General features: G+C 37.8%; 1 protein-coding gene across 1 annotated transcript; it reads left to right on the forward strand.

Annotated features, from left to right (window-relative positions):
- The first annotated feature begins 1,740 nt into the window (after window positions 1-1,740).
- Window positions 1,741-10,976, forward strand: LOC125776622 (uncharacterized). Its single transcript, XM_049450027.1, has 2 exons — window positions 1,741-9,444; window positions 9,507-10,976. Exon 1 carries the CDS (start codon window positions 6,083-6,085, stop codon window positions 7,703-7,705), a length of 1,623 nt encoding a protein of 540 aa, XP_049305984.1. The 5' UTR covers window positions 1,741-6,082; the 3' UTR covers window positions 7,706-9,444; window positions 9,507-10,976.
- Window positions 10,977-14,784: the final 3,808 nt, after the last annotated feature.

Here is a 14,784-nt window from a genome sequence, read left to right on the forward strand (position 1 = left end):
TGGTTGTGGGTAAGTGAAATACCGTTGCAATTTTGCTTCCTACATACATGAAGGATATGTGTTTTGTCTAAAGAAAGTGAAGCACAAGACTCCAGTGACCAAGTCTTAAGTCTGGCGAGTATATTAGGAAATAAGGATTGAGCTAAATTAACGTCAGAGACTTTTGTGTAGATTAGGACATCGTCAGCATAGATCTGGTGCTCAACTCCTTTGTAATTTTTTATCATCCTACTAATATCATCGAAAGCAATGATAAAAAGGAAGGCTGAAAGAGGTGAGCCTTGCGGCGTACCATTAGAAAGCGGGAGTGTTGAAGAAAGAAAACCATTTACGTTGACTTTGAGTTTTCTGTTTGTGAGAAAGTTGGTAATAAAACGTATCATATTCTGGCCTATTTTCCATTTTCTAAGTTGTCGAATAATAATATGGGCTCCAATTTTGTCGAAAGCTCTGTGGAAGTCCAGAGATAGTACGGACACGTGGTTTTTGCTGGACAAAGGGTTAGTAATAAAGTAGTCAAGTTGGATTAAAGCGTCTAACGTGCCTTGACCTTTTTTGTAGGCGACTTGATTCGGTGATATGAACTTGTTTCGCTGAGCATACCACATCAAGCGGTTTGCCACGATCTTTTCCAAAATTTTGCCCCTACATGGAAGGAGGGAAATCGGCCTATAGTTAGCAAGTTCATCGGAGGATTTGTGTGGTTTAAGTATTGGTATAACACAGGACGTTTTCCAAAATTGGGGGTAGGTACCAGTATTGAAAATTTTGTTATAAAGCTTTACCAATCGGAGCTTGAGACTTTTCGGCATATGTCTGCATATGTCTGATAATTGGATAAGAAATTTTATCTTGCCCCGGCGACTTACCCTTAACGGTAGATGCAACGAACTCGAATTCAGACAGTGAAATGCTGGTTTCTATTTGTCTAGCAGAAAAAGAAAGAGGGGAGACAGAGTAGGAAGTGTCGGACAGCGTGGTGGTTTTAGAGGTTTGAAACAGTGTGCTGGATGAAATATCTGAGCTTGTTTCAGAATAGTGCTTTGCAAATAACTCGGAAATTTCGGATGGATTGGTTACCAAACCTGTTGGCCCCTAAACGCATTGAATGGTTAGATTTCTAGGCACTCCAGAAAGTTTTTTTAAAGCGTTCCATATTAACTTAGGATTAGACGAAGGATTTAGTTTGCTTGTGAAATCCTGAAAACATTTTCGCTTGGCCTGTTTCGCGGAACGACGGAAAAGAGCATTGGCTTTCCTGAAAGATATTAAGTTGACTAGTGTTCGAGCCCGTTTGTACTCATACCAAGCTGTCTGTTTTTTTGCCCGCAATTCAGCGATTTCTTTATTCCACCAAGGAACACTCTTTGAACTTGCTGTTGGCTTTGTTTGAGGAATGCTTACATTCGCTGCTGAACGAATAATTTTTGTTAAACTCGCACTTTCTTGGAAGATTGTGAAACATGCCAATGTACTGCTTAGGAGTAAAAGCCGACAAGTTGAAAGAGATGTGAGTTTCATTTAAGAGTATAATAGCTGGGGTATGATCTTGTATTAATAATTGAAGCTCATTGTAATTATTAGTGTAGCCGTTTAAATTCCCTTGTAATATTCGAATCATAAGATCTATGTAGGAAAAAAAGAAAAAGGGAAACAGAAGAGAGCTAGAATTTCAACTCCTATGAGCAGTCAGTTGAAGCTGAGTGTCACCAATTGAGTACTATTTCAAAAGAGAGTAAAAGCTAAGCGTATTTATTCAGAGTCGATTTCTATTTGTTCAGTATGTTCAGTAGAGTATTGATTATCGTTGGAAATGCTTGTTGTTGGAAAGAGATTTTCGTGATTAGGTGGATTAGATTGCACAGTAATGTTGGTAGTAATATTTTTGAAGTCAGTATATTTATTAAGCGAGTTTAAGGAGTTGTTTAAGTTAGAAATGAAAGAGGCTGTTGTTGGACTGAAAAGTTTGGGTTTTAAGAAAGAGTCTTGTTGGATACAGTTGTCGCTGATATTTTTAGCTGAATGTGAGACGTTGTTGTAGTCAGAACTGATCGATGTAGGCTTGTTGATGGAAGTATGCTTATTGTTGGCGTTTGATGAGTGATTTTTGCTAGTTAAAGATTTTAATGATGAGTTGGGTGCAGAGGTGACCTCTGCGTTTTGTTTTGATGTAGTAGGCAAGTCATTGTCGGCGGTTCTATGAGTATTTTTAAATTTTGTGGAATTGTTGATGGCTGAAATTTTTGTTGGTGTGGTGGTTACAGAGGGTACCTCTTTTGAAGGTTGAAGCACATGTGCAAAGCTAGCAGTGAGGGAAGGGAGGGAAGTATTTTCTCTATACTTTTTGAGGGCTTCGTGCATACTGCACTTTTCTAGTGTCTTTATTTTTAAAATTTCTTTGGTTTGCATATACTTTGGACACGTATAGTCTGAAGAGCGATGCTCGCCAGGACAATTCGCACACATAACTCGGATGCAGTCATTATCGTGTGGAGAAGGAAAATTGCAAATTTCGCAATGTTTTTGTGTATGACCCAATTTCTGGCATGACCTGCAGCGCATTGGATTAGGCACGTACGGTCGCACAGAAGTCATCTTCCATGCGATGTTTATTTTGTTTGGAAGGGAATAACTGTTGAATGATATTAGCATAACACCAGTAGGCTTTATAACACCTTCAACTTTGCGAGTGAACTTATAAACCGCGGAAACTTCGTAAGAACTCAGTCCTTCTATTATTTCGCTTTCAGGCACATCGTTTAAGAACGGTGCATAAATGGTGCCTTCGTTACAATTAAGATGTTGATGATAGCTAGCGCTAACAGCGCCAATGTTGAAAAGACATTTCGTTTTTATAAACTTTTCTGATACTTGCTTATTTTTCATTAGCAGTAATAGGCTGCCGTCGCGTAATTCACTAATTTTGTTTATATCTTTACTCACGGTAAGTAAGGCATTGTAAACACGAAAACAAGAAACCTTCGAAAGCGGTGTAGTATTCTCATCGGATTTAATCACTATATACTTTGGGGCATCACTTTTTATTGGCGGTAAGTCAGGAAAAGCATCTTGCAGTTTTTGATACGATTTTTTACGTTTTGGTTGGGGACCTTGGGCCAGCGCAGCAAACCTGTTGTCCCCGAACTGGAAGCCCACCGGGGGCATAATGGAAAAATTATAATACACTTATATAAGTATTGGATTATATTTCTCACTTAAAATAAGTATTAATCGCGTTACTTAAGTAAGCAGATCGGTGTGCAAAAAAAAAACACCAAAAGAGAGCTATATGAATAGCTGTAAACTCAGAGAAAGACGCTAACTCAATAATCAATAAATAAATACGCCAGAGACATTAAATTTTACCTCCGAGATGGCATAAAAATCAAAATTGCACAATGAGCGTGGCAACTCTCACTTTTTGATGAAATCCTATATCTCGGGACTCGACTCGACAAAATTGAGTGGCATAGTGGCATTCACAGTACGTAAATGGACGAAATCGGACAGTAACTATGCCTACTTCCCATATAGAACACTTTTAAGTTATTAATTTTCCAGTACACAAATCAAGAAGAAATTAATATAACGGGGTAAAACTTTGCACAAATGATGCCTTTAGTGTTCAAGCCTCTCTGTCAATAGTATGTCTGTGTATCAAAAATGGGTTGAATCGGGCCAATACTTCCATTAGCATCCAATATACCTAATACATATATATTTTCGAACTTCCAAGTGACTTTGTACTGCATATAGCGGCCAATATGTGAGTTATCTCAGTGAAAATCAGAGAGCGGGTTTTACTCATAGAAGTGTATCTTTGTACCTAAGATAGGTAAATTTTAGCGAAAACTTTACCTAGTCCCTAAATAACTAATATCAAGATTTTTAAACTTTCGGTTGCATTTTCTTTATATTATTGGTTTTTTAGTACTTGGTATGTGAATAGTTTGTAATATTGGAAAAAATAAAGAAAATCGGGTCCCAACTCCCATGTACTACATTTAATGATTTTTGTTTTTCTAACAAACCTTAAGGGTTTGTCAGTGAATATATAGTTGCGAGAGTATAAAACGGACTTATCCCTTCCTGACTTGTTTTGAGTAATCTTATACATGGTAACAACTTTCAAACAAACGTTTCAATGTATGTACATATATACTATTGCCTTATTCCAAAATTTCAAACCACCAGAACATATTTAGGCCGACAAAAATGGTGCATAGATATACAACAACTTGTAAAATCTGCAAATACATCGGAATACAAAAATAAATTTTGAATTATTAAATTTATATCATCACAAAAAGTATTTTGGAATTGCAGCTACATGGAATTTCTGCGCCACACCCTAATGTAAGATGGGGAGGAGAGTACTGACGCGAAAGCCTAGTATGCAGCGTATTACGGCGAATCACATACGAGTACGCAACTCTCAAAGTTTTTCCGAATGGGCAGAAAATGCATTTTCGATAATACTTTTTTTTTCAATATTTATTTATTTATTTATTGGATCTGTTTGGTAAAGCCAAAGTATTCAAATCATAAATCTAAGCCTCAGTTCGTGAGACTTTCCTATTTTTCAAGGTTAAGTCGACATGAATTGATTTGTTGTCGTTTAATTTTATGCGCCACTTAGATGCCCACTTAGTAATTGCGTTGAGTGCTGTTTGCACTCGTCGACTAGGTACTAAAATTGTCTCTCCAGATGCTAACAAAGCTGTGTCATCTGCAAAGGTCGCTGTCATATAACTAGAATCAGATGGGAGGTCACTGGTAAAAAACAAATAAAGCATTGGCCCCAACACGCTTCCCTGGGGAACACCCGCTTCTATTGGTTGCAAGTTTGAATATACATCCTCTTGTTTAATGCGGAAGTATCTATCTTTTAAGTACGAAGAATTATTTCACAAAATTGTTTGGATAGCATTTTTTTCCATTTGAGCAGTAGACCCGTATGCCAAACTTTGTCAAAAGCTTGAGACACGTCTAAAAAGGCCACCGTACAAACGTTCTTTTTATCGATTATATTTTCAACAAATTTAAGGATTCGGTGTACCTGCTCACGGAAGCCAAATTGATGTGCTGGTATTAGGTCTTTATGAGCGATTATTAGTTTGAGCCTATTTATGAGTATATTCTCAAAGATTTTAAATAAACCTGGCAGCAGAGAAATTGGTCTATATGATGTATCATCGTGTACTGGCTTACCCGGCTTAGGTATCATTATGACTTCAGATACTTTCCAAAGCGATGGGCATTTTTTTTACACCTGTCTTAAAACATTCATTCATTCGTTTTGGCCCATGCAGTTTGTTTAGTTTTAATGGTGCTATATATTTTATTTGTTTATTAATATTTCTTTCAGCTTTCTCGAGAGAAAAGTCGGTGGACTTATCAGCTGTGAGTTTAGACAGATAAGTTTTGAAGGAAAAATTTTTAAACTGTTTAATTTGTGTTCTTAGTTTCGCTGTACATTTATTAAGCTCTGTTCTAAGCGCAGAGGACCTAGTTTGCTGCCATCTCCGTCGTAGCTTGCGCTTTTTACGAATACTTCCTTGATTTACGCGGGTATTTGATGTACTTTTTCACGCAGCGTTTTGAATTATTTTTGGGAAATCTTCAACCTCACAATCCATCTCAATACCAATCAATATGTGCTTAAGCTTAGGGTCGACTTTATTCACTATACTATTAAATTTATACCAATTAATGTGTTTATTACATAACTTTGGCTTGGCGGCTGAAATAAATGGCTTTTCATACAGAATTAGTATCACTGGTGAATGGGCAGAGCTTAGGTCTGGGCAATCTTTAATACATAACTTGAGTTTGGGTAGTTTATTAATTATAAAGAAGTCAAGAAAGTCTGGCAATTTCTGTCTATCTATAGGCCAATAAGTGGGTCTTCCTGTAGAAACAAAATTGCATCAAACTGCTTGATGACGACAAGTTACCATTGTAGAAGGATTGTGAAGCTACCTTAAATAGACGGTACCAGCACCTATCAGCTGAAGGCGCATGATCTTCGAGGACGAGACCCATAGCAGCAGCCAGCGCGAACCACGTGAAGCAGCCTCATATGAATGGAACGAAGTCCGCTTTAGTTGCAGCGAATACAAAGCAGCCGACATGCCAGCAGTGTAAATCGAAGGACCACTATTTAACAGCTTGCCCCACTTTTAAAACTCTCTCTGTTCAACAGAGATTTGAGTTTGTCAAATCGGGACATACGGTATCCAAATGCAGAGCGGATCGATGGCGCGTGTGTAATCGGTCCCACCACATATTACTGCACCAGCATCCTGTATCCGTCGCTGCTGAACCTCATCCGCAACCAACAACAACTACACACGCAATGCATACAATAAGTCTGCCTGATCAGGTAATGTTGGCAACAGCAGTTATTCTGGTGAGATCAAGCTGTGGAGAGTACCTGCCCGCAAGAGCCTTGCTAGACTCAGGAAGTCAAGTCAACTTCATGACGGAGGATTTGGCCCAAAAACTGCGGATTCGACGCCAAAACAGGCCATTAAATATCATAGGGATTGGAAATTCAAGTACAAAAGTCGGGGCCAAATTAAGCGCATTTGTTAAGCCGCGCGTAAATAATTACGAATTTTCGGCGGAATTCTGGATTATGCGATGTATTTCGGCTAATCATCCAGACCATACCATTAATATTAATGGTTGGAAAATTCCGCACAATATTAAATTGGCGGATCCAGAATTCCAAAAATCTCAAAAGATCGATATGTTATTAGGGGCGGAAACCTTTTTCGATTTGTTAGCGGTTGGTCAAATTAAAAGTGGCCCTAATCAACCAACGCTACAGAAAACTCTTTTGGGATGGATTGTTTCTGGCAAATATGTCAGCAGTCTTAGTCCTCCTCCCGAAGTAAATAGCACATTATGCCAAACTGAAGAAGACTTAACGTCAATAGATTCTGTAGTCCAAAAATTCTGGGCTCTGGAGGAACTTCCTTCAGAAACAATTGGCAACAAATTCACACCTGAACAAAATGAGTGTGAACAATTTTTCGTCAATACAACTGAAGTATTACCTTCAGGAAGGCTTCAAGTCAGAATGCCCTTTAAAGCTGACCGTAAGTTACTCGGTCACTCCTATGAAATCGCAGTTCGGCGGTTTCAGGCCCTGGAGAGGAAAACATTGAAAGATCCAGAACTTCGAAAAATGTATCTGGACTTCATGAATGAGTATAAAGCGCTGGGTCACCTGAGCCCAACAAATAATAAGATCCCGAGTGAACCACACTATTTCATTCCGCATCAGTGTGTTTTGAGGCCCGAAAGCACAACAACAAAATTACGAGTTGACTTTGATGCGTCGAGTCGTACTTCTTCTCAAATTTCATTAAATGAACTTTTGATGGTAGGCCCAACCAACTTGTACTCAACTCTTTTTCGTTTTCGTTTACATAAGTACGCTTTAACGGCAGACATTACTAAAATGTACCGCCAAATAATCCTACATGAAGAAGACAGAAACTGTCAGCTCATTGTGTGGAGAGAGCATTCCTCAAAGCAAATTCAGATTTTTCGACTTAACACCGTCACTTACGGCACTGCGCCTGCACCATTTCTTGCAACTCGGTGTTTACAAATGCTCAGCGATGCTAATACAACTAAATACCACTCGGTTCATTGGCCATTAAAAGAGACTTTTACGTTGACGACTTGTTAACAGGATCTGACAATTTTGAGTCTCTAGATCTTATAAGAAGTGAAGTAATTAAATATTAAACTCGGCCGGATTCACCTTAACGAAGTGGTTTTCGAACCACCCTAAATTTTTCGACATTAATTGTACTGAAAAGTCATTAAGCTTCAATGACAAAAACCCAACTAAAACACTAGGAATCTATTGGTTGCCGAAAGAGGATTTGTTTCGATTTATTTTGGATGCTAATTTTAAGGAACTGCGAGCTACTAAACGAAACATATTATCAGTTTCTGCCCGCCTTTTCGATCCTCTTGGATTATTAGCCCCACTAGTTACCAAAGCAAAAATCATATTGCAGGAGCTTTGGATCCAAAAACTAGATTGAGATGAGTCGATTCCATTGCGCCTTGATACTAGCTGGCAGAATTTCAAAGCCAACCTACTGCAGCTGCCATCAATTAGCATTCCTCGATACGTAAATCTAGAGTCGAGTGCTATCTGCCAAATACATGGTTTCTCTGACGCTTCAATAAGAGCGTACGGATGCTGCAAATACATACGAAGCCAATCTGCTAGTGGTGTCAAATGTACGCTGCTTACTGCAAAGTCTAGAGTGGCTCCGCTGAAGACCAAGTCTCTTCCGCGTCTCGAGCTCTCGACAGCACATCTTCTTGCCAAATTATGGTCACGAGTTGCGCCAATGTTGAATCGACAATTTTAAAAAATTATATTTTGGACAAACTCTGAAATAGTATTGCATTGGGTAAAGACGCATCCATCTTCATTACAAACCTTTGTTGCAAATAGAGTGTCTGAAATCCAAGAATTGACTGACAATATAAATTGGCGACATGTGCCAACAAAACAAAATCCTGCGGAGCAAGTGTCTCGGTGTTGCAACGAGGATGAATTGAACAATTCAATATGGTTTGGCGGTCCACACTTCCTCCTAGAAGACCCCGCTTTATGGCCAATTAACACTCACTTCCAGCTCTCCCCAGACGATGAAGCATTAGAGAAGAAGAAAAATACTTTCACACTAGCCATAAATGTGAAAGAGAACTCACTATTGAACCTTATCGAAAAATTCTCTTCTCATCAAAAATTGCTTCGTGTGGTTGCCTATCTATTACGGTGGATTAGACGACCAAAAATGCCTACAGAGGGAAGGGACCTGACATCTGGCGAATTACACTTGAGTTTCTTGAAAATTGTTAAGGTGATTCAACATTCGGAATTTGCGAATGAAATCCAAAAACTGACGAAAGGCACTACGCTACCCGCAAACTTGCAAAAACTCAATCCGTTTTTGCATGAGTTCTCGGAAATGTCGCTTTCATTCAAATTAATCCGAGTAGGAGGTCGTCTTTTAAACGCACCTCTCCCATACGATGCCAAATTCCCATTATTACTAAATAAGAATTCGCACTTCGTTATCAGTTATTTACGGTTCCTGCACTTCCGAAATCACCACGCCGGGGCCAAAGCGTTGGTTGCGCATCTTCGAGAACGCATATGGGTGATTAATGCAAGATAGGCATGCAGTAGAACCGTTAGAAACTGTACACACTGCTTTCATTATAAGCCGAAGTTGCAAACCCAAATAATGGGAAACTTGCGGGTAGAAAGACTTCGAGCGCTACGACCCTTTCTTATATGTGGCGTAGATTTTTGTGGTCCAATTTATACTACATTGAAAATACGTACGTCCGACCACCGTAAAAACCAATATCGCAGTTTTCGTTTGTTTCACGTCTAAAGTAGTACACTTAAAATTAGTTTCTGACTTATCAACTAATTCATTTATTCTCGCCCTAAAAAGCTTCATTGGTCGCCGAGGGATGGCACAGACGACATACAGCGACAACGCAACGAACTTTGTCGGCGCCGATCGCAACAGGCGTTTCTGTTCCAGGAGGCGACAGTGAAGTCCGCCAAACACCCCGCCGTGCGCACAATGGGCAACGCCATCCTCAACTCGTGGCCCCTCGCACCGTTGAGACAGGATCCCAACGACGGCGAAGTATTGACTCCAGCACACCTACTAATAGGGTGCTCCCTCTGAGCCTTACCACCGACACAAGTGTCAACGGACCCAGTTCGCTATTGCGAGAGATGGCAACTTGTTTGCTGTGTCAAGCAACAGTTTTGGCGACAGTGGTCCAAAACGTACATTACCAGTCTTCAGGAGCGCAACAAATGGCTGCACCCGAAACGCAACCTGCAGCCCGGCGATCTCGTCCTCGTCCACGAAGACAACACGCCACCGCAGCAGTGGGCACTAGGACGAATCGCCGCAACCGTAGAAGGACGAGACGGAAAGGTGCGAGTGGCAGACCAAGGCAGGCACCATTAAGCGCCCTATTCACAAGCTCGCCCTGTTGCCTGTCGAAGTTGAAGGATCATGATCCTGTCAAGGTGGCCGATATTGCGTCATGCGACTTTATAAATCAAAAAAATATTTTTTAAGAAATAAATTTGTTAAAATATTTGTATACATTATAAAATGTTTTACATCATGTAAAATACTTACAATTTTTGTAATATACAAGTATAACCATAACCATCATCTACTACCTATGTATTAGAATAATCTATTACAATGGACTTAAGATTGCTGAATTGAATTAGAACTACTTACTTACCCCTTTTTGTATACATACTTACCTCTAGTCTAAGCCGTTAGGTTAAGATTTATAGCGGGATTCTGTAACCAGTCTCTAGTTGAGACATTTTGAGGCAAAGTCTCAATTTGAGACTAGTTACTATTCACTAAACAGTCTCTAGCGTTAGTCTCAAAATAACGAGACCTGGTAGTTAGCAGGTCACAAAACTAAAAAGAGCTCTTGTCTGCCATTTTGAATATACTGAATAGAGATCATCATAGATATTAATCGATTGTCGTTTCTTTATATTTTGTAAGCAACTCAAACACGAAAAGATGAAAAATAAATCAATTTTACATAAATTTCGTAAATATTATGAAACAAAGTCAACATTTATTTTTATTTTTAATGATAATTACGTTTTTTGACTATGTTATAGAAAATTTAATATTTGTTATCGACATATTTATTTTCATTCAAAAAAACAAAAAACATCTCTGAATAATGAAATGTAATAGATTTTGTGACTGTCACTTACAGAATAGCAAAATCATCTCAAGTCTCAAAAATTGTCTCTAACTCAAAATCTCAAATTTAGAGACTTGAGACTGTCTCACGTTACAGAATTGAATGGTTAGGCTAACTAATGAACTGTTTAAATAAAGAATGCTATTAAATTAAAGACTATATCCGCGAACGGACGTTTTTCAATTTTAATCGGAATTTTGTAAATTCGAATTTAGCACAGGCAATTAGCTCTTAGTTGCGCATCTCAGTGAGTCCAACGTGTTTAACTTTAATCTTAAAAACGCTTAAGATTTTTCAATTGCGTTGAATAGTTCTTCAGTCGCGGTTGATTTATTTTGTTTAATGCGAATTGTAGTAATTTCCAGAATGGTTGACTGCAGCCATTCAACTTGAGCATTCGATGTTGAATGGTTTGCTGCGGTCATTGAATGTTCAATATATAGCCGTTGGAACAGAGCTTTTGCGGCTGTGCTTTAAATATAGTCTCGTTATCTGTCATTAGTTTATTACAAAATGGGAATATTTGTATGAGTACTTCCTCAAATATTTTGTAGAATTCTCTTTTGTCGTTTAATTTTCTCATATATGCGTATTTTGAGTATCTATCTATGCATGAGAGATACATTGTTCCATCGATTTCAAATATGTCCATTTGTATTTGTGTGCCTATACCTTCGGGTATGGGTGTTTTTGCAAAAACTTGTGCTGCCGGGTGGCGTTCGTATTTGTTCTCTTTACAAATGCTACAATTTCTAGTTAGTCGGATTACATCATTTGTTATATTTGGCCAATAGCAAGTTTCTAGTATCTCCAATGTATTATTTTTGCGTTTCTAAGTGCTCTTTCATGCGTATGTTTAATTACTTTTTCTCTATCCTCTTCACTCGTATTGTCCTTTAACAGGTTTTGGAAAAAAAAAACCTTTTTCTCTATATTAAATGAAGAGTTTATAGTATCATGAATTAGGTTAGGTTTGATAATTTTCGTTAGTGTATCTATCAAGTCTTGTGGTGTGGCGTAATTAACATAAAATTTCTCGTGGTTTGCAAAAATTGTTGCTCTTTCTAATGCATTTTGTTCACATTTTTTTATCACAATTTGTGTTGTTTTGATTCGTGCAAGTGTATTGAGTCGTTGTAGTTACGTTTACTTGACGGCTGATTGCGTCGGCTACTACATTCTCCTTTAATATATTTAATTTTTGCTCCGTATACTTCTATAAAATTTTTCCATCGTTTTAATTTTAAATTTGGGTTGTCCTCTGATATTGAAAAAATTTGGGATTAATGATTTGTGTAAATAGTAGTATTACTAGTGAGACCATACAGATAATTCCTAAGTTTCTTAAATGCCCAAACGATTGCTAACATTTCTTTTTCGTTTGTTGAGTAATTTTATTCAGTTCGCGTTAATGTACGTGAAATGAATGCTATAGGTTTCTTGCCTTGTGACAATACAGCTCCAATCGCATGATTGCTTGCGTCTGTAGTCAAATCAAATTCTTTTCCAAAATCTGGTTGGAATAATTCTAATTGTTCTTTTAGTTTATTATTTAGTGTCTCGACTGCTTTAAGTGCTTCGTCATCTAATTTTACATGTACTGAGCTACTTTTATTCTTTGAAATATTACCATTCTCTCCTCATAGGTAGAGTGTTAATTGTTTCGTTATGGATGCAAATCCTTTTATAAATTTTCTATTATATGAGGTCATTCCCAAGAAAGATCTTAAGTCTTTCAAATTTGTAGGGGTTTTGTACCTATCTATAGCTTCTATTTTTCCTGGATCTACTGTAGTTCTACCGTTTTTAATTATACATATGTCCTAAAAATTCGGTCTGTCCTTGAAAAAATTTGGACTTTTCATCCGAGACTTTCATGTTGGCTGCGTGTAAAAAGTGTATTATATTGGTGATATCTTTCATATGTTGTTCAGGGTTAGCTGAATATATTAGGACATCATATATATACACGTATGCGCATACTCCTATGATTGGTCTGAGGATGTCGTCAACGCATCTTTGAAAGATCGACGGTGCGGTTTTCAGTCCAAATGGTAGTCGTATAAATTCATATTTGGCATTATTTATTAAAAAAGCTGTTTTTTCCTGTCTTCTTGTTTTATTTTAATTTGATGAAATCCAGATTCCAAATCTAACATCGTGAAGTACTGTGCTTTTCCTAAGTTTTGGAGCATCATGGTGATGTCCGGAATGGGATATCTATCAGCGATTGTTTGCGCATTTAACTTTTGGAAGTCAATAACCATGCGTCTTTTTGGGTTGCCTTGCTCGTCATTCCCTTTTTTAGAAACTGTTCATATGGGTGAATTGTACGGGCTTTTGCTTAGCTGTATTATTTCATTATCTAATAATTTTTTTATTTCAGTTTCTACAAATGCTCTATCCGCTTGGGGGTATGGATACTGTCTGACCCAAATAGGATTATTTGTTTCTGTTCTGATTTCTGTCTCTACTATAGTTATATAGTATCGAGTTCTAAAAATTCCATACTGAATTCCTATTCTATTCACTTTCTTTTTATATTTAATTAATGATTTACCGTATAAAGTAGCCGCTTGTTTTTCACTTTCTACTTCTATCCTTTTTGCTATATATTTACATACACTGAGTTACCTTCTTCTGTGGTCCTTACAAGCGTTGGTAACCCATGTCTTAGAATAAAAAAATATTCTTCCTGTTCATATTCTGTATTTGAATGTTGACCGTGTGTAATTTGGCTGGTCCGTTGATTCTTCGGTTGTATATTAGCATGACTTGTATTATCTCGTTCTCGTTTGTATCCCAATGCTCCTACCACTTTCTTAGATGGATTTTGATAATTCTGTCGAGGCTGCGTATTTCCTGGTGGTTGTTGCTGATTCTTGTTGTAATCTTGTCTCGTTGGTCTACGGAATATGGTGGATGAATCGATATCCATTGGTTCCACTAGGGGTTGTTGTTGACAAGAATAATTATTCTGATGTTGATTGCTGAAATTATTATTCTGATGATGGTTGTATCGTGGAATGTACTCGAGGTTCTGATGGCGTGAATCATGTTGCATTGTATGGGCGATACTGTAGGCATCTGCTAATATTGTGCAGGCTCGTGCATAGATGGCATTCTTGACAGCTACACTTCTCAGTCCAGTGACGAATGCTCTGATTGCTTTAGCTTGGATTTTTTGTGTTAATACTTGGACTATTCGTTCTTCTTTGTGTGTCATCTCAATCTTGGATAGCACTACATTCAATGCTTGGTTCACATTGTCATAATATACATGCAGTGGTAGTTTTTTTTGTTGTATTTTCGTCATCTCTTCCTCCAGAACGTATATTGGTCGTTTGTCGGCATAGGAATCGTCTAGCCTATCGATGATGTCTTGGAAGTTTTTCTTTACGTTGCGGTTGATCAGGATCTGTGCTGCATTGCCAGTAATTTTTCCTCTGATCACTATTAATGCTTGGGCATATATATTATATCCTTCGAATTGTCGTATGTCTTCCATTAATGTGATTGCTACTTTCCTCCAATACCTATATTCGTTGTAATCATCATTAAATTGTGTTATTGATTTAATCATATTCAGATCCACTTCTTCTGGTCTGGTGTAAGAACGTTCGTTGTGGAATGGTTGCACTTCTTTCTAATTGTAGTTCGGATAACTGTAGTTACAGATCGGCGACTGCGTTGGTTAATGCAATTAAATTTGCTTGTTCTGTCATCTTGCTGATTTATTTGTTGATTTATTTTACTAAAGATCGGTCTCCAGTTGTATTCTTGGAGCACATCTTGATATGGTATTCTTTCTATGAAAGCGTGTTGTTTGTCAAGGATGGTATATTTACTTTACTTTCCTATACTTTCAATTTGTTGTCGTATTAGGATTTTTATGTGAATCCCTTTTGATTGACGTTGTGTGGGATGATGCACTGGTAAATTTCTTGGATGGTTTAAATAAATCTT

This window comes from Bactrocera dorsalis, chromosome 2, assembly GCF_023373825.1.
Source record: "Bactrocera dorsalis isolate Fly_Bdor chromosome 2, ASM2337382v1, whole genome shotgun sequence".
Lineage (NCBI taxonomy): Eukaryota > Metazoa > Arthropoda > Insecta > Diptera > Tephritidae > Bactrocera > Bactrocera dorsalis.